Below are 27,282 nucleotides of genomic sequence, written 5' to 3'. Positions count from 1 at the left end.
TGCTTCAGAGGCAAGTGCTTTATGTCACCTGGAAAGAGCTACACTCTCTTCCAAATAATTCCAAGAAAGCAAAACATAGCCAGTGATTATGCTTGTTCTGCTTTCCATCTAGTAACTCATCTTAAACAACCTCCCTAAATGTGAGAAACTCAGACTCACTCCTGTCTTTCAGTCTGACCTCTCATTATCCTTTGCTCAGACATTGCCTCATCCTGTAAATGTACATAGTTCTGTACACTCTTTAAGCCTGTGTCTTTTGTATCTGTGTGGGTTCTCCGAAGTGTACATCTGTAACTGCCAAAAGAAAAAATTCTGCAGTAAATTATACTTGGGTTAATTTTTAACTGTTCAGAATAAAAGCAAAAGTTTAAGTGTACAGTATCAGTCATTTCTGCTGAAAATCTTCTCAAAACTGTAAGTACCTGATTGTTTTGCCCTGAGAATCTTTTCCTTTCCTTTGTTTCAATCCAGCATTAGTGTATTTACATTTGGGTAACAGTTTGAACTGTGCTTAGTGGAACAACATTTTAAAGTGCTTTTTGCAACTGCCACGATAAATTACTTAAAAGTCCCGACAGATACTCTATTTGCTCTCTGCTAATAATTAGTTACTTCATTATTTTTTAGTCCAACTTGTAAACAAGATGTGAACTTATCTGTTTACCCAAATGACTAAGCTGAGTTAAATGAAGGATGTGTTTTACACTGAAAATAAGATGGTCCACTGGGACTCAGGGAGGGCAACTGGCAGAATATTACTTCCAAGACTTTGAAATCCACATGTATCCTTTTTTTATCCCCTCCTTTTTGTTTGTTCATTAAGGTGAAATGTTGTTTAAAACTGCAACATGATTATGGATTTAGTGTACAAACAGGCCTAAATTCCCACCTCTCAACTGTAGCCTGTCTGCTGTCAGCCACACAGCCTATGCCTACTCTGATCCACACAAGATGTATGCTTTTATATTTTAGGCTAAATTATATCCACTATCCTTCACACATTTAATTTATAAATGCAGCCTGTAGCGGAACCATCTGCATTGTGCTCTTTAGCTTTTCATGCAAAGTGGCTGCCTTCTGCAGATGGGCTGATTTCTGTTGGTCTTTCTTGACCTGCTTGTGATGAGAGAAAAGGAAATTCTGTTCTGTAGTGGAGGTGGCTGGAAAAGTTGTGATGTTACCTCTAACTTACCTCTAACTTATTCTTAGCCTGCATAAATGTATTCCAAACTCAGAGCAGAAGTGGAAGGAGTAAGTTCTTGTAAAAGGGATTTTATTGACCTCTTCCCTGAAAGTTCAGTGGATATTGCAAACTTAGGAGTAAAATGCAGGGGCAGGTTTTTACATTATAGCTCGTAGGTGAATTGGAACCTGAGGGCAAACTTTTGGATAAATACAGTCTCACCTGGCCCACACAAACTTCCCAAGCAATTTGTTACAAAATTTAGCCCCTGTGTGAATATCCGTGCAGCATAAGCTGTCTCTCATCTTGCTGTTGGCTAAAGAAATGCTGACAGATGCTCACTGAAGGAGATAATTTCCTTACAACTGTGCTGATTCTAGGGTTGTGTTCAGGGCTGGCCTGGGCAGCTAAGGTTAGGGCTTGCGATCATTCCTCTACAAATATTTGAGGTGACATAATGCATCACTGGTGCTCAGATAGGTACTCTTCACCCTTTCCTACTTTGCTTTCATCCTCACTTTCTCCTTTCTTCTCAAGTTCTTTGCTCCACATTCCTACTTTTTCTTGACACTTGCTGAACCACTCAGTGGGCCAAATCAGTTCACTACCTGGAAACCTGTTGTTTTTTTTTCTGCCTATTTAACGAGCTAGAGGTTTGCAGAAGATCCAGGAAGTAAAAAATAAGCAATGGGAGTGCACAGCAGAGAGATGGGAGACAGGATAGAGAACACTATTGGCTCATCTTTAGTTGCAGAAACTGAAGTGTGAGTTGTAAAGTGGTTTTAACCTGTAATATAAATACACCTAAACTAAAAGATTTATACATGTATATCTCCTTGATGTAGAATCTTGGATTATGTTGCCTTCAGTTCTGCTTGACCAAATGTGACAAAAAATATTTTAAAGCTGAGGAAAGCAACCTCAGGAACACAACTGGTATTCATCATTCTGTCTATTTTGTTAATCAGTTCACACACTTAATAATCTTGCAAAACCAGATGATGTGTCCCATAAGCACTAGTGAAATGCAGGGACTGGTACAATAAGCAACAGAATCCTATTGCCAACTCTGAGGAGCAGAAGACAGATAATAGGGACTGCATTCTTTGCCCGCTGCTCATCTTTTGACATGTCATGTGTACTACAGTCTGAATAAAGCACATTAATATTAAGAAAAGGCATAAAAGATTCATTGGGATCTAAAGTCGAATGCAAAATTTCTGAGAAGATGCAAAGCTGTATAAGCATATTTTGCTGTGAAATCATCAAATTATTAAGGTTGGAAAAGACCTCTAAGATCATTTAGTCAACCTGCAGCCACCATGCCCACTAAACCATGCCCCTTGATTCCACATCTATCCTTTTCTTGAACACTTTCAGGAATAGTGATTCCACCACTTCCCTGGACTGCCCGTTCCAGTGCTCAACTTCTCTTTCTAAGAATAACTTTAAAATATCTGAACAGAGCCTCCTCTCGCGCAACTTAAGGCCATTACATCTCTTCCTATCACCAGTTACCTACAAGAACCCCCACCTCACTATAACCGCCTTTTAGGCAGTTGTAGAGAGTAATAAGGTCTCCCCCGAGCCTCCTCTTCTCCAGACTGAAAGATCCTGGTTCACAAGACTTGCACTCCAGACCCTTCACCATTTTTATTGTTCTTTGGACATGCTCCAGGGCCTCAGTGTCTTTCTTGAAGCGATGGGGCCCAAAAGTGAACACAGTACTCAAGGTGTGGCCTCACGAGGGCTGAGTACAGAGGAACTATCACCTCCTTGCTCCTGCTGGCAGCACATGATACATACATTCAAGCCAGGATGCCATTGGCCTTCTTGGCCACTTGGGCACATTAATGGCTCTTGTTCAGCTGGCTGTTGACTAATACCCCAGGCAGTCTGCCTGAAACCTGTAGCGCTGCATGGAACCAAAGTGTGGGACCCAACAGTTGGTCTTGTTGAAGCTCATCCCATTGGCCTCAGCCCATTGATCGAATGTCCAGATCCTTCTGTAGGGCTTTCCTACCCCATGGAAGATCAACACTTCCTCCCAGCTTGGTGTCATTTGCAAACTTACTGAGGGTGCACCCAATTCCCTTATCCAGGTCATCAATAAAGATCTTAAACAGAGCCAGCCCCAGTACTGACCCCTGGGGAGCACCACTTGTGACTGGTCGCCAGCTGAATTTAACTCTATTCAACACTATTTTCTAGGCCCAGCCATCCAGCCAGTTCTTTACCCAGCAAAGACTGTACCCATACTAGCTACAGGCTGCCAGCTTCTCCAGGAGAATACTGTGGAAGACAGGGTACAAAGGCTTTGCTGAAGTCTTGGTAGACTATATCCACAGCCTTTCCCTCACCCATAAGGCAGTCACCTGATCATAGAAGGAAATGAGGTTGGTCAAGCAGGACCAGTCTTTCGTGGATATGTATGGGCTAGGCCTTATTCCCTGCTTGTTCCACAAACATTTTAATACTAATGACAAAACACAGCACAAGTAAACACCCGTAAACAAAGCAGAAGTATAAACTATAAAACAGAATTAATTGTCTCAGTTGCTGATCAACTACACTTAATTTTAAATTATTTCCAGGAACAGTACAATAATGTGTTACTCTTTTGAAGACTGGAAATGTACGGGTGGCTATGGAAGGAGTTCATGCCCGTGAATTTGCCAAGAATCAAGTTAATGAAGAAATACATTTGAGAGGATTAACATTGTTGTAGAAATCAGTGTGTGAAAAGATTGGCTGAGAGGGTGTTGGGCTGAAGAATGTAAAAGGGCAATTGAGTTCTATTGGCAGACTTGTCAAGGGCAGCTTGCTTCCTAGCCATGAAGTGGAACACATTAAGAAGAGCAGTTGTTGCAAGGTAGAACTTTGAAAGCGCATCTAAGAGGAAAAAGGGGAAATGAGCCTCTATCTGTTCCGGCTGTAAGGTAGGGCTCTGACTTGCTCTGGTTTTCTTCAGCTTACATCATCAGGCAGTAGGGAACTGTAGTGAATAACTGGATTTGATGAATTCCTTCTGGTAGTCCTTAGGATCCTTTGACTGATGTTCTTTAACTCTCTGTGGAATGCAGCAGATGTGGAGTGGCTTTTAGAGGTCACTATATTCCAAGTCCCTGGAATATATTGCTCCTTCTTTAAATAAAGTTTTGGGAAATTGGTAAAATGTGTAAGAAAGCACGTGGCTTAGCAGTATGAGAAGCTCTAACCGTGAACCTAAGGTGGAGATGACTAAATGTAGACAGGGAGGATTTTTTTTTTCATAACTTGGGATAAATTATTATGGTGTGGTTGTTGTTTTTTTTCTTTTTGTGTGTGTGTGGTTTTCTGTTGTTCTACTTCTGTTGTTCTACTTCTACTTCTGTTGTTCTAATGCTTTTAATGCCAAGAAACTAGGCCTCAGTCCAATTTTTACTAAAATTAATGAACTTACATTGGTTCAAGTGGAAGAGCTGATAACAGAACGTGCAGAGCAGAACTAAATGTCTTTTGTATGGCTAGCAGGGACAGGGATGGTGCGAAAGACCACAGAAGACAGGTGTGTGTCAGCCAGGCATACAAATGTTCAGAGTGTTACCTCCCACAGTGTTCAATCCAAATGCTTGTGAAGAAGATTGAGAAGCAGTATGGACAGTTACAAACTACTTTGCCTTCCTAAGATTCTTTTCTCCATTCTTTACCTTCTGGTTGGCCTGTGGCCATTTTTCACCATTTTTATACAGTTTCATGCATCTGTCTCATTGATCTTCTCATACTTTTATCTTCCTTCAGGTGTCATCTCACCATACTTTGAGTTCATCATTACATGCTGTGAGACAATGCTGAAAGCATTGATTGTATAGTGCTGATAGCATTGAGCATCTGATGTGAAATAGTTTGCTGTTATGTCAATGTTTTTTTTGGTCAAATTTTCTCAATTAGAAAATGTACATGCATATGCTTATAGGTTCTGTTGGAATCCACTACTGTTAGACTGGTTTACAATTATTTGAAGTAGGTGATCAAATATGAGGTATCTCAGGAGAAATGCTGTTTTTATTTTTTATTTTTTGCAAACGTAGGCCAATTTTTTTTTCTTTTGTCTTTTTTAACACTATAAAGGGATCAGTAGGCAGATTCAGACATCAGGATTGACTCAAAAAGGCAGCATGAAAGAAACTCGGAAACCACGTGCAGACGACAAATTCTGCGGCATTTCCAGGCTTACGGTACAGAAATATTTTCACAATTTTGTATGAACAGAGCCACAGGTACTTGCACTTACAGTCATTCAGTAGGAGTTAAAATCTAGAATGAATGAACAGTCTGTTTCTTATCGTCAATGCTTTGAACACTGAGGTCAAGCAAACTTGAAACCAAATACGTTGCTTTTTACGTCCCTGAACTCTGTGATGTGTTAGAGATATGCCTGATTGCTCCTTTGAATTTCCACCTCTGAACTTGTGTGATCCCTCTAGTCTGGCACGATTACCATTTGTTTATAGACTTGTGAAATGAGCCAGTAGTGACATGGAAGTAAAAAAATGGCTGTGGTTGTAACCCCAGACTATTCAGCTTGTCAAGAAGCACTATAAAGAGATAAAAAATAGCTTGATGTAAGAAGGATTCAAAGCCCAAATACATTACCCATGCTTTTTAGCTATCGTAGTAGATGTATTTAAAAATACTATTGATTTCATTTCACAAATAATGTTTATTAATAACCCTAAAATTTAAAGCATTTGAATGCTGCAGTGTATATATATATACATAATTTTATTTTCTCTCTTTTTTTTTTTTTTTTTTCTCATGGTCACTTACTACCAGATTCTTGTCAGAAAGGACACACTTTTTACTGTCTATGTTTGAAATTGGCTCGTAACCTCTACTGATGAGACAGAACAGCTACTTAATCCAGTAATTCTATCAAAGGCAACGATCTTAATTCTGCAAGAATCCTACCAACTGCTGCAATAAGCATAGTGCCAAGAGCTTTGCACCCAGCGCAGGAAACTTTATGTCCTCAGGCTGCAGGTTTTCCACAGTCCTGCAGAGGGAAATCTTGCAGCAGGGTCCCGTTGGGTGAGGCTGCACTGCGCCTGACTTGGCTGGACAAGTGGGGATTAAGGTTTTTGGAGTCTTGGTAACTGGGAGCAGGTGAAGAACAAATTATGTCCTCATTTTCCTTTTTGTTTCAGTGAAGCCGTAACTCTGTGGACAAAGCTAATTAATGGGATTTGAGTTCACATCGTATTCCTCTATAAGTAGATCAGAAAGTATTGAATTGTTTTATTTAGAAGCACATCTCTGGTGGGAAAACAACCATGTAAATTCCTAAATATATAATTTTGAATTCATCCAATCTACTCTTCCCTTCCTAGTTATTTCTGCTGGCGCTGTCACTTGCATTTATTGGTAAAACGATGACTGGTGCTTACTTGAACAGCATGTTCACACAGATAGAGAAGCAATTCAATATTCCTGCATCTTTAGTGGGGATCATTAATGGAAGCTTTGAAATTGGTAATTACTCATTTTAATATTTATTTTTCCTTGAATATGTAAAATGTTGGCTGACTACGTATTAGTGACTCTCATGCCCATCAGCAATCTGTCAGTGGGTGTTTGCGACAGCATAGTGACCAACTTTCTTCTACTGCCTGTGTTAGCACTTACATATGAGTATCTTGGAAAATAACACGACAACTTATATGAGGATGTTTAGGATTAGAGGTTGGTTTAGCTAACTTGTACACTCTCACACTATGACAGAGCAACTAACAAACCAGAACTATTTAATAAGCTTTATACTAAATAAATAAATAACAAAAACAGAATGATTGCATAGACCCAGTTTGAATGTAAGTTCATGTCAGTATTTTTACAGTTCTTTTTAATCAGTGACCTCAAAGTTGGTTGAAGTGGATTGTCTCCTTACTCAAACTCAATAGTATTTTAAGTTTTTACACCCATGTAACTGTAAATAAGGTTTCTACTGTTAGTGCCCCTCAAATCTATCAGTGAGCTTCACTGCACAGTGACAGGCTTAAGTCTTGCCACTGCCACAAAAGCTAAACAAAAAAGACTTAAGAGCCTCAGACCCAATTCAGAGGAGATCGTCAAAGCAAGTTTTACACTCTTAAAATTGGAGTCTGGATCTTTATGATCCCTGGCTCAGCTGAGGAAATGACCTGCAGAGGCTAGTACACACAGGTGAGTAGGAGACACAAGGCCCTTTTCAGCATATTCAAGTAGGAGAAACTGTGACACCATGCTGCTGCCTGCAAAGCAGTCTTATCAGGCAACTCGATGTTATGACTGAGACTGAATACCCAGAATATATTCTCGCTTTTGAAAAGGAGAGTTTAAGAAATATTAAATCACTGAGATTAATTATATAAAAATATGATTAATTAAGTAAAAACTTATTATTTTAAATAGATCATCTTTCGTATACATTTTTCTATAGCAAGTTGTGGTGTTCATATTTCCAGGAATGTAAAGTAACTACGAATCATCATATTAACATTTAAAATGATTAAAGATCAGTGTATGTGCCAGGCATGAAGTATTTATTAAGACTGTGCAAGTGTAGGTATAAGATCTTATTAGGACTGTACAAATACATCTGTTCAACTTTCATTCAAGCTACTGGTTCAGTGTAGTCAGTTTAGCAATTGTACATAAAAAAAGATGCTGTTTTTTTCAGAACATTATGCTCACCAGTCATTGATAAGGTCATTGTTTTGATAAAACGATCACAAAATTAGAAGTTGAACAGTTAGCAAATTTTTACTGTTGAAGGACTTAAGACATTCCAGTTTTTTTAATCTCATTTGAATTTTGAAATGGCACTAGTTACAAAATCTTTTTATTCCTCTTAAGTTATTACTAAAATTAATATCAATTTATTATTCCTCTTTTCTTGGAATGTCATCTCATGTTTAATATTTTCAGTACAGAAACACTTGAATATGTATCTCTGAATATATACTTTCCCACACATTGCTAAATAGAGTATCCCAGGAGAGTAACTTTCCAAAGCAGCTCTTATTTTGTAGTCCTGGGCCTAATCTCTACATAAAGTTGTGAGAAATTTCTTCTCTACACAGGTGTGGTCAAAAACCTCCTCTTTCACCATAATGGCTTTTCTATTCTGTCTCCAATTTTCAAGTTCTTCTCATGTGGTGTTAAGTCTTTCAGAAGAATATCACAGATAGAAGGGTATTACTGCACCACTTAACCAGTTCCCTGTCTAGTTACAGTCTTTATAGGTTTATAGGAGAAGGAATGGATGTTGAGCTAACAACATATAATGAGAATTGCTCTTGGATTTAAAAGGTAAAAGAATGCCTTTGTTTGTAAATACAAACCAGGTTCTTTTTGCAGGTAACCTGCTGCTGATAGCATTTGTCAGTTACTTTGGAGGAAAGTTTCACAGACCCAAAGTAATTGCTTTGGGCTGCACGGTTTTTGCATTTGGCTGTCTTTTGACATCATTTCCTCATTTCCTATTTGGAAGGTGAGTATTTTGGTATACTGGGCTCGCGGGCCAAGGCTTTGTTAGCAGAGGGAGGGCTGCAGGGTGGCCTCTGTGAGAATATAACAGGAGCTGCCCCATCTCATACAGCTCCAGTTGCTCCAAAAGGGACCTGCCACTGCCAGAGCTGAGCCAGGAATTGCTCTAGTTGTGTCCCTGAGGGAGCAGAGTTAAGGACAGGAAAAACTGCTGTGCAACAGCAGCTGGGAAAGAGGAGTGAGAAATGGGAGAGAAGCAGCCCTACAGGCATCAAGGAAGGTGAGAGGTGTTTGAGGTGAGGAGCAGAAACTCCCTACAGCCCTGTAGAGGCCCACAGTGGAGTAGGCAGTCTCCCTGCAGCCTATGGGCACCAGGGAGCAGGTTTGCCCATGCAAACATGGAGCAGACTGTGGTGAAGCAGAGGATGAGGTCTGAAGGAGCTTCAGACCTTAAAGAACCCTTAGGGAGCAGCCCTGGGCTGGAGCTGCCATATTTGGTTAAATCACAACAGTTTCTTGTGATCCTTACATGCTTTAATATGCAACTCCTCCTACTGGAATGTGATTACTTAATGAGTGAGGAATTGCTGAGCATGAGGGTGATGAAACAGTTGCAGAGCAACTTTGATTGTTTTGCTTATGAGATGGCTTCAAAAGTCAGCCATCATTTCTGAGGACTGTCACCACTCTGCTGGGCATCTTGCCTTGTCTTGCCTTGCTGTCCCTTGTCTTACTTCTTGTACTACCACGTGCATGGACTTTCTGAAAATACAATGCAGTCACACTGCACTACTACATCTTATCTACTTGAACATGCAATCCAAGATGATTTTTCAGATGCCTTTGGTCTGGACCCTGGCTGAGAGATCAAACTTGAACGCTGCATTGGCAAGGCCTTTATGGACCATAATGACTTTTTAGCCCCTTTCTCACTTTTTTTTTTTTTTTTCTTGACTTAACAAAATAATCATTTAGGCTTGTCTAATTTCTAATCAGTGAGATTTATTTTGGAGAAAAGAGGGCCCTCTAGTTACACCCAATGTGGTATGGCTCTGACAGCCCCGGTGGCACCCTCTGCTTAAGGTGTAAATTGGATTAGAATGTAGGGAAAAGAGGGGAAAAGATGATATGAGGGACTTCATTAAGGTATTTCATCATCTTCTCTGAAACATCTGTTACAAAATTATGTCAGAGACTAGGTAACTGTCCGGATCAAACACTGCACTGGTTTCTTTTGTTCCTAGTCTGATTTGTTATAAATTCTGAGTTAACTTTTGAAGTAGATTTCCTTCTTGCTATAGCTGCATGCCCCTCTTTCAGGTAGCTTCATGAAACAGATTTATGAGGCTCCTCACTCATATATTTGTTCTCTATTTGTACGTGTTTTACTTTGACTCAAACAGGTATCATATTGAAAGCAGCATTTCACCACAGGAGAATTCTTCAGTCGTGCCTCTGTGCCATCTTAACCAAAGCTTGTTCTCTTTACCTACAGAGGAACCATCAATGGGTATGACTTTTCCTATGTCTACAACTACTTCTCACTCAGTTTTTACAGTGTTTAAGTAAACAGTATTTTTTTATTAGCTCACTTTTATTTATATTTTTTAGTTTTTGCCTTGTTCTCTCTTAGCCTGTGACTCCACAGCTGTAGCTCCGTTTCATGCATTTTTCCACAGCATCCAAACAGCTTGGTTAATATCATTCCACTTCAGAGACATATAACATGAGATTTTTCTTAGAAACGTTCCTTTTTTAGAACTCGAAATACTATGACACTGTAAGGAGGTGGGAAATTATTAATTGGACAATGGGTGGAAGGAACTAAGTTCTTTTTTTTTTTTTTTTTTTTACTGTACCACACAAGATATAAAGTAATGAAAAACAGAGATAGAACAAAAAAAGGAGCTCCCAAATCTTTTTAAAGAAAAGATGAAATAACATAAACTAGGCTGACACTTACCTGGGTGACTGAAACATGCATGTTCACTGGCAATAGTATATGCATAAAAGTAACTACTGTGAAGTCAAAAGTGACAGAGACAACATGAAATCCTCAAACTGAGGATGAGATTAATCTCTCTGGTATTCAACTACCTCAGAGGGAAGCATTTAGTCTGAACTGCCTGGGCTTCCTTGGTAGCTTGTCTTGGGAGGCTACAAAGGCTTTGCTAAATTCTCAGAGGAATTTATTCTCTATATGCTTTTCTGGAGGCTTATCAACTTCAGAAAATTAGAAGTGATCAATCTGAATCCAGCTATCAGTTTGAAAGAAGACAAGCTAGAAATTTCAGGAATTTTGTTTAATGCAAGCGTAGAACAACACTACTTCTGCACTGCTCTCACTTTCTTGGAGGAAAAGGATCTGGGGGTGCTAGTCAGTGCTCAGCTGAACATGAGACAGGAGTGTGCCCAGATGGCCAAGTGTACAACCTGAAAGGAGGTTGTAGCGAGGTAGGGTTTGGCTTCTTCTCCCATGTGATTACTGATATGATGAAAGGTAATGGCCTTAAGTTGCATCAGGGAAGGCTCTGTTTGGATATTAGGAATAGCCTATTTTCAAACAGATAGGTCAGGCTCTGGAACAGGCTGTCTGGGGAGTGGTGGAGTCACTGTTCCTGGAGGTGTTCAAGAAATGGGTAGATGTCACAGTGAGGGATGTGGTATAGTAGCTAATATTGGTGGTAAGAGGATGGTTGGACTAGATGACCTTAGAGGTCATTTCCAACCTTAATTCTATGAGAGGGAGACCTCTCACAGAATATAATTCTATTCTAAGGGAGACCACTGAAAGCTTGGTCTTTACTACATCACTAATTATGGCATAAACTTGAAGAAAGTTGAAAAACCTTTCTTTGGAATATTGTAGAAGAATATGAAAAGGCATACATTCTTATTGTTCTTTTCTTTCTTTTTCTAGCAATTTATTTTTTTTTTAATTAAGAAAGTTTGAAACAAAGTGTTTTATTTCCATTATCCTAAACATGTCCCATATGAGATCTCAGCAGTTTGACCATAGTAAATTGATACATGCAGAGACATGCTACGAACTGGCAAGAAAACCTTTTAAAAATAGCTTTTTTCTAAATGAAAAATGTAGGTATAAGTGTCCATGTTGCTGTTTAATTTGATATGAAACATATGGCATAATATTAGTGTAAGGTAAAAATAGCAGTTGTACCTAGCAAATGTAAATTATTTTTGCCATTCCAAGATTTGCTTGCATTGCATTAAATTTTTGGAGACCTGCCTCACTTTAAGGCAAGTTAGCACTAATCTTGAAACAGAAAAGGATGTTGGAAAGACCTTCATCTGTAAGACAAGATAAATTTATCCCTATATCACTGTTGTTCAGGGGTATTTTTCTTACATCTGTCAGAGAAATGGTAGCTTTGATGAGGGAGACGAGTACAGGAAGAGTCCTAGTTTATGCAGTGATTGGACTGACAGGTGTTTAGACAAGATGTGGCATGGAGACAGAAGGGATTTGAACTCTACTCCAGGAAGTGCAATAGCTTCTTTTTATTCTGGAGCCTTTTGAGTATAGCAACTATTTATATCCATCTCTTAGAGGACTGATCTACTAATCACAGTTTAAACTGTCAGTTAGCTGTTGTCTACATCTCTAGAACGCAACTGGTAGAATCAAAGCATTAATTCTGGTTTCTTTTCTATTCACAGAGTGTGAGAAGGAGTCTGGGTCATTGCTGTGGATATTTGTGATGGTTGGAAACTTAATACGAGGAATGGGTGAAACTCCCATCATGCCTTTAGGCATTTCGTATTTGGAAGATTTTGCCAAAACAGAGAATTCACCTTTCTACCAGGGTAAACCTATCCTATCATGCTAATTGCCCTCCCCCAAACAAACATGAAAGTAAACAAAAGTGAAGAAGAGAGAAGAAAGACATTACTGCATTTAAACAGTGCAGTTTGAATTAAATTGAATTGAAGCAGTAGTAGTGTAGAACTTGTAATTTAACTATTTGTTGAAATAATGTCATTTTTTGCTCTAAATGTTTATCCAGTACAGCTACCCTAAGCATCTAGAATTACTTCAAGAAAGTATTTATGTCTGTGTTTTGATTTTGCATGTTTTCTCTTTTCATATTCTAGGTTGTCTACATACTGCAACAGTAATTGGCCCCTTTCTTGGTTTCTTGTTGGCATCATTCTGTGCAAAACTGTTTGTTGATCTGGAATCTGTAGATGCAGGTGATGGATTAATATGTAAAATCTTACACTGAATATATAAAATCTTTTATGTAAATCAGTAGGCATAATGGTCTATCAACCAGCAATATGAAGTTCTGAATTAACTTCAAATATGAAGTATATTCATTTTAATTTGCTGGTATTTTAGAATGAAAAAAGCCAATGTGATATTCAATCCAATAAAAGCCCTGAGTTCACACACACATGAATGAATCTGAATATAAATTATTTGATGAATGATTGCAACATCTGGGTTAAGATAGGAAAAGGCTAAAATTAATTTAGCACAAACGGTTGAAATGATGAAATTTGCTAGATGAATAAGTAGAAGATTGGAGAATTGTTCTCTTTTGTCAGTTTCAGTTTAAATGTTTGAAGTGCTTTTAATAAAATACATCAGAGGTGATCAGAAAAACAAAGAATGAAAGAAAAATCATTTATAAACTAATTGAGATACCATTGCTTTTTTTGTTTGTTTGTTTCCTTTTTAGGGGAGCTAACTATAACACCTACTGATGTCCGCTGGGTTGGAGCATGGTGGCTGGGCATTTTGATTTGTGGATTAGTGAATCTTCTTGCAGGACTGCCTTTTTGGTTTTTGCCCAGGTCACTTGTGAAGGAAGGGGAAACAAATGAGTCTGAGACACATAAAAAAGAAGAAGTACTATTGGAAGAAAATGAGCAAAAGGAAACCAAACAGACCATGTATGAAATTGCTAAAGGCAAGTTATACCATCTTTTATTTTTGTCTTAGTTTTGTCCTTAAGGTGTGAACAATATGCATTTTTAAAAAAACAAATATGTCCAAGGTACGAAATGCATACTATGATTTTCTACTCTCTGTAGTACAAAGAATTTGAGCTAGAATTTAGAATGTCTCTTCACAGAGGCAAAAGGTTTCATAGATTCAGGATCAGAATTCACCCCTTTCTCCCTGCGACATTTCAGATGTATATGGATTTGTAGCTTTTCTTCCTGCTGGGATTAATGCACTGAAATCTAGTTAAGAATACTACACCTCGGTGAGTGCAACTTTGGACAAGTAGCAGATGTTAGACGCTTGTACCTCACATTCACTGGGTAGAAAAGCAGGAAAGCAGCACAAGGCTGGTGCATTTCTTGAGTCCAACTTAATACCACAAAGGGAATAGACAGATGCTTAAAAGTCTCATAAACATTGAATGACTGTTAAGCAAAAATCTATTTATTCATGTTACTGTTAGCAGTGTTCACATCTGTGGTTTTTCAGATCTGCAAGCCTGAGAAACTATATACCTGCAGGAAGCTGCTTTTAAAAATCTTGTATTTTTGTGTTAGTTGGAAATATAAGTGCATAGATGAACTATCACTGTTGTACACAAGTTCACGTTTTCCTGTAGTTTCCTGATGTCAGCTCAGCACATTAGATAATAGAGAACATTATAAAATGATTATTTTTATTGTTGTTTTTTGTATTTTCTTTATTTCTTTTATTGTTTTTATTTGTTTTTTTTTTTTTTTTTAATTTCTTTTATTGTTTCAATAATTAATAGACATTGCACATAGAAAAGACATTACAAAACATTACAAGTATAAATTAGTTTCTCATTGTTTTACTTAGCTGAAGACTGGAAAATGCAGACTTTGAGCATTTGATGGGAATGACTGCAGGCACTTCCCTTTTCAGGCCTTTTCTACCACATTGCTAATAGTTGTAATAACCGAGTGATCCTTGAGAGCAGCACTGTGGAGAAGAACCTGGGGGTCATGATGGATGAAAAACTTAACAGGAGCCAGCAGTGTGCTCTTGTGGCTCAGAAGGCAAATGGTATCCTGGGCTCCATCAAAAGAGGGGTGGCCAGCAGGAACAGGGAGGTGATTGTCCCCCTCTGCTCTGCTCTTGTGAGGCCCCAGCTGGAATACTGTGTCCAGGTGTGGAGCCCTCAGTACAAGAAAGACAGAGAGCTGTTGGAGAGGGTCCAGAGGAGAGCCACAAAGATGATCAGGGGAATGGAGCACTTCCCCTATGAAGACCCTATGAAGGGAGCTGGGCTTGTTCAGCCTGGAGAAAAGAAGGCTGCGGGGTGACCTCATTGCAGCCCTTCAATACCTAAAGGGAACCCACAAACAGGAAGGGAATCAACTCTTTGAAAGGGTAGATAACAGCATGACAAGGGGAAATGGTTTTAAGTTGAGGGGGGGAAGATTTAGGTTGTGTGTCAGGGGGAAGTTCTTTACAGAGAGAGTGGTGAGGTGCTGGAACAGGCTGCCCAGAGAGGTTGTGGATGCCCCGTCCCTAGAGGTGTTCCAAGGCCAGGTTGGATGGGGCCCTGGGCAGCCTGGTCTGGTATTAAATGGGGAGGTTGGTGGCCCTGCATGTGGCAGGGGGTTGGAGATTCATGATCCTTGAGGTCCCTTCCGACCCTGGCCATTCTGATTCTGTAATCGCATGTCTGGTGCATGTAATCGTAAGTGCCTAGTGTGTTTGCACCCCTCCCTCTTTGTACTCCCTTTGCCTGGCAGTTGCAGAAAAAGAATTTTTGTGAACGCTTTAGGGCATGGGCTAAGGTAAGTAGTAGGAAAGATAGTGGAGTAGCTGCTGCTGTCAGTCCGCAAGTGCAAAGTTCAGACACTGAAAAGCTAAAAGTCTCCTGAAATTTTCATGATCAAATTATCACTATGATTTTCATAAGCAGTAGCCTTACCGAGGATAAGTGTGTGAGAGGCTGTCTCTGTGTAGAAGAAACATGTCAGGGTAGCCTGAAATAACCAATAAATCTTTGAAATATGGTGTCTGGCAAAGTACAAGAATTATCCTGATCCACTTAAGAACCACCATCCTCTCTTTTTCCTCTTAGCAACACTGCACAATGTATGATTCATTTCATAAAGGATCATGCTAACTCATTACATTTTTTCATTTCAGATTTCTTCCCGTTCCTCAAGGCTTTACTTCGCAACCCAGTTTATATGTTATTTATAGTTATAAGTGTGCTACAGTTCAGCGCCTTCCTTGGCATGATATCCTTCATGCCTAAATATCTGGAACAGCAATTTGGAAAATCTGCATCAGATGCCATCTTTTTAATTGGTAAAGTTGCTTCATTCTGTTCTACCATACCTCTGTTAAAACTCCCTGTATATATATACACACGTGAATGTATATTAATGTGCGTATGCACACATACACATAAGGGAAAATGCTTCTATAAATGACAAATTCCACACTAAAAAACATTTCTAAATAGCCATGCATTTTCTGTTAAGAATCTTCTGTTTTTCTGTCAAAAATTTAATAATCCCCTTTTCATCAGTTGAATTGTGTCAGAAAGATGATCTTGTAGGTCTTTTCCAACCTTGTGATTCTATGATTCTGTTGTTCAAGAGGCTGGATGAGGAGCTACGAGATATAGTTTAGTAGCTTAGTGGTAGTAATGGTGATAAGAGGATGGCTGGACTAGATGATCTTGTGGGTCCTTTCCAACCTTGTGATTCTATGATTCTACAAAAGTTCAGCTGATGTAAAACTTGAACCACTGATTTCAGAGAGGTTATTTTAGTTCACATTAAGAATGTGTGAGAGATCAATGCTTATATCATCTTTGTTTAAAACTAATTCTTTAAAGTAGAGGGTATATTTCATGTTCATGGAAACAATGCTCTTAACACTCTTAAGACACAGATGGGTTGAGTGTACGTGTAGTTAAAATTGCCAATTCAATACTTTCCGTCATCTCTACTCTTCAAATGTTCTTGAGTCTTCTGAAACCAACAAATCCTCTTTCACACGCAGAACTCCATGGGAAGAAAGCACTGACCAAATGTTTTTTTATGTCTCTTTATGAGCATGTCTTTTTTCTATGAGCAGGGACAAGAAGGCTGTGTACATTTGGAAACAGTAATGGCAAGTGGTTGTGGCACAAAGCAAATACCCTGAAAGTGTCAGAGCCTTCTTATAGCTCCTCTTTTTCAATTCTTAAATTCTCAGTGTTCTCTTGTTTAACTGCTCTGGCTTAATTAGATTAGAATTTATTGAATCACCACAGAAGGAAAATCTTAAAATACATCTAGCCATACTTCTGTTCCTTAACTCAGTGCTTATCTCCACAGCAGCCACATAATTTCTTTAATCCCAGGAAAACACAATGTCCCAGACTGTATAAGTATTACTATAATTCTCTGTTGCCAGTGTTTTGAAATTGTTCATTCAAAGGCATGTAAATATCATCCTTTCTTTTTTGCGCTGACATTACATTGTTGGATTTTTTTTAAAGACAAGCTGCTTTCTGTATCTACGTATATAGTACTTTGAGAGAATCCTTTGTCACATTCAATAGTCTTCCCCTTTCCTCACATCCTCCATGCTCACTGACAGTCAAGAATTGTTAGAGAACCAACATTGCCTTGAGCAATGCCAACAGAACCATATGGTGATGTTAAACTAGTTCCTAAATGTCCTTCAGTCACTATTTTCCTCATTAAGGTATCTAACAGCTGAGAAGAATGAGAGCACATTCAACAAACCCGTACCGAAATTTAATGTCTGTTCCTTCTTTCCATGATGCTCAGTGTGCTTCAAGACCTGCTCCCACTGGGTTTCTGTCACAATTAGGAAGGCTGTACCAAAACCCTGTTTTGTATGTGTGTTGGAATTACATTGCAACTGCAGACAGCAATTTTCCACTGAATCATTTTAGTTCTACCCTCCAGCTCTCCTAGCAGTTCACAGCTGCTGTTGACTTCCACAGACGTTTTGGGTGTGCAAGAGAACTAGTAGAGCATCATTTCCAACTTTAGTTAAACTACTCAGTCACAGGAGCTATATGAGTCATTGCAAAACAGTCACCCTTTACAAGTAGCTTTGATGTTCTCCATCTTTATTTTAACATGGACATTTTAATTTTTAAAATAGGTGTTTACAACATACCAATTATATGCCTTGGGTACTTTTTTGGAGGCTTATTTATGAAGAAATTCAAGATAAATACCTACCAGGCTGCACATATAGCATGTTGGGTAACTTTTCTGGATTACCTTCTGTACTTTACTGCCTTTTGGACTATCTGTGACACTTCACCAGTTGCCGGCCTAACGGTCTCCTATGAAGGGTACGTTCTTTAAGGTGCAACCTGGATTTTTCTTGCCAGGAATTAACCAGGAACTCCACAGTTTTGAGAAACAGAGCCAGGTACATTTTAGTTTCCACTCTCATACAGCAGCACATTCAAATTAATTCTTTGACTAATTTAATTATACATTCAAGCAAAGTAACAGCAGGTTAAATATATGTGTCAAATCAAATATACATCAATGCAGTTTCAGAATTACAGAGGGAAACAATACCTTCCTTTAATTCAATAGAACTTTTATTTCTAAGGAATTGTAAGAGGGTATCTTACCTGCAGTTTCTTGATTTGAAGCCTGCTATTAATCATTATGGGTGAGCCATGTGTCTGGAAAATGAACATGCACTTTTATTTAATATTTAGAGACAATCAAGAACATACATGTCACAGATGAGAAAAAATCTGTAGCTTATGCATACCCACCTATTAATAGATAGCATAACATAATGTAATATGATATACTGTGACTAATATAATATGAAATAACAGCCAGTAGAAAGACAGAAAGGCAAAATTCTGCATTCCGAGTCCAGGACAGAAGCATGTAGGATTGTGTATGTTGGTTCAACCTTCAAGCTAGAATAGAATAATAACAGAATAGAATAAAACTTCAAAGAGTTACTATAGTTATTTCACTACTAAAATATTTCCTCATCTTTTAAATGTATTTCAGAATAGATCAATTGTCATATGCAGAAAATACTCTACTTGCTGACTGCAACAGAGATTGTAATTGCACACTTAAAGTGTGGGACCCAGTTTGTGCGAACAATGGAATCACTTATGTGTCATCTTGTCTGGCTGGGTGTAAGGCCTCAACAGGAACTGGAAAAAGTGTGGTAAAGCATCAGTTCTATTATGGTGTAGCTATGAAACACAGTAGGTGAGAAATAGCCATATCAGTATAACGGGATGTACTTTTACTTGGATTAAGGTAATAAGTAGAGTTGGACAAATTCATTGGATAGAATCAGAAATTCCAAATAGAATATGAAAATTATATTAAATGTAAATTAAAGAATATAGTGAAGAAGAGTCTTTTTTTTCCTTTTTCTTTTCTTTTTTTTTTTTACAACTAAAAGGATCTTAAAATAGTGTGAGAAATTGTTTTCAAAGTATGGCAAATTGGAATCTTGAGAGCACAAGAACATTTTGTTCAAAATGAAAGTCTATAGCATGGATTTAATTCTATTTTTCTCCTATAAATTAAAAAAAAAAAGAACACAAAAAAACACAAAAAAAACAAAACACAAAAAACCCCACAAATATTGGTTGTGAAAAAGAGAATCAAATCTAATGGTGCTGGAAGAACCATGTAAGCAGGCAGTGCTGGAAATGTAACAGCTCATTTGATCATGGCATTCTTGAGGAAGTGTAGTGCCAGCTCTGTAAGAACAACACAGCTCCCTCCCTGCCTCTAACCCCACACAGCACAAGTTGGACCTGTGCCTGGCAGACTGGTTAAGAGGCCACAGCACAGTGCTGCATGTGTGCAAAATACTCAGGAGCAGGAAGAGTGAGCTAGGTGCCAACTGCATGAATGTCATTCTCAGTGTGTGAGTTCTGACAAGTCTGTGTGATTAAAATACTCTTTTGGCAGGTATTTGAAAATTGCACCTGTGTTGCAGCCTCAGAATTTCCATTTCAAAATGCCTCTGCAGTTCTGGGCCAATGTGACAAAGGAAAAAACTGTGACAAGATGCTTCAATATTTTTTAATACTGCAATTAGTTGGCAGCTTCATTTTTTCCTTAGCAGCAATGCCTGGGTTCATGGTCTTAATAAGGTACAGTATAATGTCCATAGCTTAGAAAAACTACAGGACTTTTTACTCTTAGTCAGATACCCCAGGAAATAAAAGTTTTTGGTTTGTGCACTGAGGGAGGAAGAAAAGAAAAACTATTATGTCATTTCTGTGCTTTATTAAGGTTTGGTGTTGTGCTAAATTTGGTTGCTTTGGCTATCAGCTTTACCCTGAATGAATGTAGGGGTGTGTAATACCAATTTCTTTATTGATTACGTCAACATGATGTTGATAAAGCCACTGTACATTCTTGGACTTCATGCTGGCTTCTGTCCAAGTGAATAATACTAGGAAAATGGCTTTTCTTTTTGTGATTTGGCAGTCCTAGTTTAGGAATTTCATCTAATGAAGATAATGAACTCTTTCAAACACTCGTCTAATAGGAATGGTTTGGACCTAATGTGATGAAGATTTTGATTGAAGAGGAAAGAAAAAAAATGGAAAAGTATTTATATTTTTAAGGTCACCTCTATTAATCTATTTACAATATAATCACAATACAGGTCTCTAAAGCCTGAAGAAAAGTCATTTGGAGTGGGTGTCCATGAACTAGCTGCAAGAGTATTTGGTAAGAAAAGCTCTAACACACTTCAGAAGCATAGTTAGTCTGCAGCAGCTATATGGATCACACCAGGACCCATAAGAGCATGACACAGGAGTATACTTCAGTATAGTGCCTTTGAACAGAAAATGTTTTTTCCTTTTTTATAGATCTAGGCAACATTGGAAATGAGAACAGTCATTTCTTTACATGGATAGTTCCAAAAGTAATGCCTCCTATGTATTTCCATGGAAACTACAACAGATCCAAAGAATGCAGTAACACTGATAGAGCAAATTCTCGAATACAGAGCACTGTTTTTCAACACAGTCATCACTGTTAACTATGCGTTTTCACCAGCGATGAACGAGACCCTTGCACACCACGCTTGTAAACATCTGCGTGGCCATTTGGAACATGACTTGTCTTTCGCATTTCACATCTGTCACCATTGCTGAAACGTACTGATCACCACCTCACTGTGCTCACATCCACTCTGCTCTCTATAAATGTTCAGCAGGAGTCAGTGGATGTCAGTGGGTGTCATTTTTTTCCTTGGAAGAATTCAGTGACACACCGTTGTTTCATGCAATTCCATGTCAGACACCATTTTGTCAGATTGCCCCTCTGCCGCCATCTGTCACATAGCAATAAAATCTAAGGGGATACTGGTAGGAAGGTTCAGCCTCTACTGCCATACCACCAGCATCCAGCTCTAGCCTTGTGGGCCAACAGAATAAAACAGGAGGTATTATTTTCAGAGCAGCCTTCATATACTGTGGTAGAGGCTGTCTAGATCTGGCACTCATCTGAGAGTCATCTACATTTTTTTGCTCTTACCAAGTGTTCATTGAACACAGCAGTATGGTCACTGATGAGAGTAAATACTGAGTTTTGTTCTTAGTCACAGTCCATATTTTAATGAATACATTCGATAACATGCAACAGGAAATACAATCTTTTGTTCAAGATAGGTGAATAAGAAAACATGGGTCTTACTGGAAGATGACAGGGCAGATGGAGTAGATAAGAAACAGTGTAGGATCTTTGGTGCATTTGCTAATCAGAAAAAAAAAGTGCTATTCACTAAAACACTGCTAATATCCTTTCTAGCTGGAATTCCATCTCCCATTTTTTTTGGAGCTTTGATAGATACCACATGCATGAAATGGGGTACTAAGTCTTGTGGCGGAGAAGGAGCATGTAGGATATACGACATAGTCAAATACAGGTATATTTCCTACTTCATACTATTTTCTCCTCCTTGCTGTATTATTAAATGCACATAGGTGCAATTGTGTGCTCTCCTTATTCTTCTAGTAGACAAAATGTTCCTATGTTATAAATTTGACACAACACATTTCTTTGTACTGGCTTCATTTGTTGAGTGCAGCCTTTGTCACAGATGCTGGAATATCCTTTAGCCAGGAATTCTCTGGAACCATAATTACATTCACTCACAATCTTTCAGGAGAACACACCTTTAAATGCTAAATTCTGATGAAAAGATCTAAAATCAGTAAACTCTTGTGGAAAAAATGTCAGGCATTTTTTTTGTCTCTTTATACTGTATATCTGAAAAAAACCAACCTGTTGAAATAGCACTTGAATTGAATTTCTAGGGGAAATTTAGATGTTATATAGTTACACAAGTTGGAATTTGATCTAAACGACTACATTTCATACCTTTTTTAGTCCTTCAGGAAGCACTGCAGGAATCGTTCAACTAATGTCTCAGACTGGTTCTGTATAATACTACGTAAAGAGGTTGGTTTTGAAAGAAGGCTAACACATGACTATCCAGAAGTTTTACTCTTGTCTAAGCTGCCCTTTTCAGGTCTCTTTCTCTTTTTCCCTACAGAGAAAGCTGCAAGGAGACTGTGGCTAGGTAACAGTGGCTGACTTATCTAGTTAAATTAGTTGACTGAAACTGAGTGATGTAAATAGCCACTTCACTGCCACTGATATATTCCTTTTTCTACTATTGGTTCATCTTCCTTGAGATCCAGGATCAAGGCACCAGCTTTAGAGCATCTGGGCAATTATCATAATAAGATGTAGGTGACAAATTTAGCTATTTTTTCATGAATACTCATATTTCACAAAGCACATCTTTTATTTCAGGTGGATCTACCTTGGCCTGCCAGCATTGTTACGTGGACTGTCCTTTATTCCAGGTTTATTTACTCTCTTTATTTTAAAGAAGCAACTTACATCTGAAAGAAATGTCTCATTAAATGCACCAGTAGAACTGCAGGATAAAGGACAATAAGTGTTGAAGTAGCATTTCAAAGCAGGATATATTGTGAAAAAACATCACAGTGTAAATTTTGGACATATCTTTGTAAAAGATTTCTTATTTTAATTAGTGAGTTTCTGGACAGAGATTAATAGATTTTCACAAAGTTACATCCTAATTATATTCTCATACTATTATCAGTTCATAAACAGGAGTTACAGGAAAAACGTGTTTGGTGCAAAGGTACAAAGAGTAGAAATATGACGAAATGCCAGATTTGATTCATCTGAGCAAAGGAGTACAAAGCAGAAGCATACAGTTTCAATCCTGGTTTCGCTGAAGGTAGTGAGAGTTTTGCAACTGACTCCAGTGATGCTAGATTTTGCCCTCGAATTCTTCAATGGCTTCTGCCACAGTCTCTCTTGTTGACTGTAGACAAGATGTGAAGCTTTATTGGGCCTGAGTTTTTCATGAACTTAAGCTGTCAGTCTTTTCAAGTAAGGACTGTATGGTATTCTACACACTGTAGGTAGTCAATATACTGGGAACTTAGTTTATGTCATGTGCTGCAGTAATAACAACAAATACAAATAAAAAACTTAATTAAAAAAATGCTGTACTATCGTGATATTTTAAGTTTTGCATAGAGCATGGACAAGGAAAAATTACCAGGATTTGTCACTTATGTTGCATTCACTCTAGTAGGTAAGTTGTACATAGACAGTAAAAAACGGTACTTGAAAGTATTTTGCCCACCACACTGATGTCCGCTAAATCTCATACCTTCTCACTTCTAGTCAAATTATTACCTGAATGACACTAAGCAGTAGTTGTCTTTGTTCAACTTTTATGTCTGTCAGATCAGATGCTATAAGGAATGTAGTATCCATTTGGTGTTTAGCATCAGTGAGCCACTGCCCTGAGTTATCTTAAATATCTCAAGAGTAAACCCATTCGGAAGACCTTGCTGCAGGGCATATGTCACACTATGTGTATATTTGGTTGAGTACAATGCATACAGTTTAGCTGAATATTTGGTCCAGTGTAGAGGACCTTAGGTCTGTCTGCAGACAACCAAGAAAGAGCTTCTTAAGCCATTTGATTATAGCTGCTGGAAGCCCAAAAAACAAATCAACCAACCAAACCAAACAAACAAGCAAAAAAAACCCAAACCCCAGCCCTGATTATTATTCCCTACTGCATAGGGCACAAAGGGAGTTTCTTGATATGTATTCCATGCTATAGACCAATTGGTCTATACCATACACTAAAACTCCGGTAGTTTCCTGCCCATTTAGCCCATGTGAGAAGGATTCACTGCCATTTCATCTATCTGGGACCTTCTTAAGCCATAGAATAGCAGGAATTACATTTTCTCAAAGTATTTATGTTAGTTTATATTCTGTTGTGCCTTGGGGTATCTTATTAACACTATCTGTGTATGTGCTTGGAATTTCACCTGTCCCTCACAGAATCAAAGACAGAAGATAATTTATTTCCATAGAGCAGGAGTTTATCTCCAGAGTTTAAAGTTTCTTCAAATGTACTACTTTCTTACATTTAATTATTTTGGAAGGATTGGTCACAGCCCATATCTGCATCAACTAATGGAGCTGAAAAGGAATGGAATGGAAGAGAAAGAGAAAAAGAGAAGGAAGGGAAGGGAAGGGAAGGGAAGGGAAGGGAAGGGAAGGGAAGGGAAGGGAAGGGAAGGGAAGGAAGGGAAGGGAATTTAACACATCATCAAGTCCAATTGCACTTCAGCACTAGCCAAAAGCTAGTATTATTCAAATACCTCTTAAGCATTGAACATCAACCACCTCTCTGGGGAGCCTGTTCCAGTGTTTGACTGCCCTCACAGTAAAGAACATTTTCCCCTGTGTGCAGTCTGACCGTGTTGCAGGGCAGCTATGTGCTGTTCCCCTCCTGTCATCAGTACTAGGAACAGAGCCTGGAACCTCCCTCTACTTCCCCTCCTCAGGGAACTGCAGAGAGCAATGAGATTTCTCTCAGTCCTCTGAACTGGACAACCCCAACAGAGTAACCTGAGAAAGGGGAAGGGAATGAAAAAGAAAAATGTGATGCAGTTTGCGACAGAGCAAAGAGTGCAGACCTCGATTATGCCCAGGACTTTCAGAGGCCTCTTGAGCATAGCTGATTTTAAGCATTGCTCTTGCTGCTCTGGGGAATTCACTGAAAGCCATAATTCAACTTGTATTGGGTATTATATTCCCTCAAATCTGCAGTTAAAAGTATTTTGCAGTCACTGGCATGGTTTAGTGCCAAGGTAACCTGGGAAACTGGAAAAATACAGTGCACTGAGGTTTCAAAGCTGTAGCAAACAAAAGGGCCTTGTTAAGTAGACAAACCTGTGCCACTGAAATGGACTGCTGTCAAAGAGTCAGGCCTAGTTAACTCACTGTGCTTTGAAATGGAAGGAAGCAGATAAGAAAGTCTCCAATTTAGTCTTTCAATACATGCATTTATTTTCCTTTTAATTGTTCCAGTTCATTTGCCTGAGAATGTGGCAGTGTTACAGGCCACCCTCCCCGTGTGCTTTGAAATCATTAGCCTGCTATTCGATCTGTTTATCAGCTCAGCAGGTGCTCCTTGAGTGATGGCATGGCAGAGAGTTTTCTTGGAATAAGCGGAAGGTGGGAGCATCACTTCTGCAGGGCAAAACCAGGAAATGGAGAGTACAGGACATTCCAAAGTAATTGTAAGAAAACCTTTATTATATACTGTGTGGTATAACAAATATTCCTAGGATTAGATCAGGAGGTCAGAAGAATATTCCTGAAGCTATTCCTTCAAATGTAAATCCAAAACTTAGGCTTGATCCTTCCAAGTTCTGAGCATGCTGACCTCAGTTCAGGAAGCTTATCTGTGTGTGTTTGATATAAAAATGAATGGCCTCATTAAGATTTATTGTTTAAGTAGGTGATGTTGGGGATTTAAAGACTGAGCCCCAGCTGTCGTTGTGATGCACCTCTGAACAGAAGCTACTTACACTGTGGGCTGCAATAGGAACTCAGATGGTATATATACCTCGTGCTTATAAGTTTGGGCACTGTGGATAACACAAGCCATGAATGACAATAATGCCAATAAGAAGCTGTGTGAAGTTAAATTTTTTGTTTGTTTGGGATTTTGTTTTGCCTTGTTTTTTATAAAATAGTAGCATATGAAAGTTTGAGTTGATTAAGTCCTATATCAAATTAATGAAAATAGGCAGTATGTTTCTTTTCCAAGTGCCTGGGAACTGGGGAAATGGATTTCACAACCAACAAAGTTTCAGCTCAGTAAAGAGTGCCTATGAGGTGAATTCTGTCCTTAAACCCATCAGGTGAAAGATGAGGTGCTGGCTATGGATGCTACTAGACTCTGAAAAACATACATTTGATGTTTTTCTGGCACTATGACCAATGCAACTTGGAGATATTTTAAAGACAACAGTACAGAAACTGTATGCATATCATCTATTTGTCTAGCATTTTGCACTCACTGCCTTTTGTAATTCCTGATGTTCCACTGCTTTTATCTTTCGGATCATGACTGGGTGCTCAGCTGACATTTCTAAAGACAAAACCACAAAGTTGCCAGTGTCACTGAAAAACATCAGCCACAGCACACCTGTATGCTTGTGCAGGGTATGCTATTGGGTTTTTAACTTTTTTTTTCATATTGATATTATTACTTCTACATCAGCTTGTAATTTTGTCAGCTGTTTTATCTCCAAGTGTCAGCATTTTACAAGACGTTATTAAGTTTTAAATGTATTTTGGAAAAATTTGTCTGTATAAATTTTGTTGTCTCCCTGTTATTTCTGTCTTGTAAAAATTGAAACCTCTTATTTATACACAATTTAAAATTGCTATTGATGTATTCTGTTGAAGCTATTTTTTTATGTTTTTTTTGAGAAAAAGTTTCTCATTTAGAAGGTAAAAATGTTACCTGGCAAGTTGGTCTCAATTGATGAGAGTAAGGGAGTTGTGGTGACCAAAGCTGCATCCTTGCACAATAACTTTGTTGAGAACGTGGCCTTCCAATGTATGATATGAATGTTAGCTTTGTGTTTGTGATGCAAACATACTATGTTAACATGCATTGCTTCTGAATATATGAGCATTACAGTTTTGGATAAATCTTGCTGGCAGTTCAAGTTCACTTTCTTTTTTCAGACATTTAATCTACAGCAAATGGTAGGTTGCTTCTTTATTCTGTCTATCTCAGGTGTTAGCAGATAGCTCCTCCCTACAGATTCTTTTAATACAGGTAAACCTCACAGAACTCAGAACTAATTCAGTCTGTGGAGGTGGAGAGAGGAACACTCTGATCACACTTGAGGTGTGATTTGGAACACAAAAACTCTAAATTACTTGTTATTTTATTTAAATTTTGTCACATGATAAAAACTGGATATATCCAGCAGCAGGTTCTTGGTTACCCTTGCTTATTCATTTCTACAGACTTAGTTTATTCCATTCTTAATTAGGTATAAAGTGTTCCCAGTTAATGCTGGCTAGGATTTTGAACTTTCATTGTGTTTAGGACTTTCTTTGAGAATGTGAAAAATTACCAGGTAATTGTTTCTCTCTTGCTTTGTTCAGGGAAGCAGTACCATAAGATCGGTTAGAAGGGATTTAAAGAACAGGGGAAAAAATAAGTAGATACCACTCAAAGGTGAAAT

The 27,282-nt window shown here is 38.4% G+C and overlaps 1 protein-coding gene across 2 annotated transcripts; it reads left to right on the top strand.

Moving 5' to 3' along the window:
- The first annotated feature begins 338 nt into the window (after nt 1-338).
- On the top strand, nt 339-23,198 carry LOC122190371 (solute carrier organic anion transporter family member 1A2-like). 2 transcript variants are annotated; one of them, XM_042890318.1, is made up of 15 exons: nt 339-414; nt 5,284-5,400; nt 6,553-6,694; nt 8,561-8,693; nt 10,093-10,199; nt 12,371-12,517; nt 12,806-12,904; nt 13,396-13,626; nt 15,810-15,974; nt 17,796-17,991; nt 18,683-18,848; nt 19,610-19,794; nt 20,316-20,380; nt 21,467-21,584; nt 22,478-23,198. In XM_042890318.1, the coding sequence occupies exons 2-15, from the start codon at nt 5,341-5,343 to the stop codon at nt 22,623-22,625; spliced, it is 1,962 nt and encodes a 653-aa protein (XP_042746252.1). In that variant the 5' UTR covers nt 339-414; nt 5,284-5,340; the 3' UTR covers nt 22,626-23,198. The 2 variants fall into 2 exon arrangements, with proteins under 2 accessions (XP_042746252.1, XP_042746253.1); XM_042890319.1 differs by lacking the exon at nt 339-414 and adding an exon at nt 4,040-4,122.
- The last annotated feature ends 4,084 nt before the right edge of the window (nt 23,199-27,282 follow it).

This window comes from Lagopus leucura, unplaced genomic scaffold (genome assembly GCF_019238085.1).
Source record: "Lagopus leucura isolate 7727_CA_CO unplaced genomic scaffold, USGS_WTPT01 Super-Scaffold_100159, whole genome shotgun sequence".
NCBI classification, from domain to species: domain Eukaryota; kingdom Metazoa; phylum Chordata; class Aves; order Galliformes; family Phasianidae; genus Lagopus; species Lagopus leucura.
The sequence above is the reverse complement of the archived record's forward strand: the minus strand, read 5'-3'. Positions and strand labels throughout refer to the sequence as shown.

Bases quoted from the DNA above. Each gene is read 5' to 3' on its own strand.
- LOC122190371 (XM_042890318.1), top strand. From the start codon at position 5,341: ATGAAAGAAACTCGGAAACCACGTGCAGACGACAAATTCTGCGGCATT. The intron at 13,627-15,809 runs GCAAGTTATACC...TTTTCATTTCAG, and splicing joins CATGTATGAAATTGCTAAAG to ATTTCTTCCCGTTCCTCAAG. The intron at 21,585-22,477 runs GTATATTTCCTA...CTTTTATTTCAG, and splicing joins TACGACATAGTCAAATACAG to GTGGATCTACCTTGGCCTGC.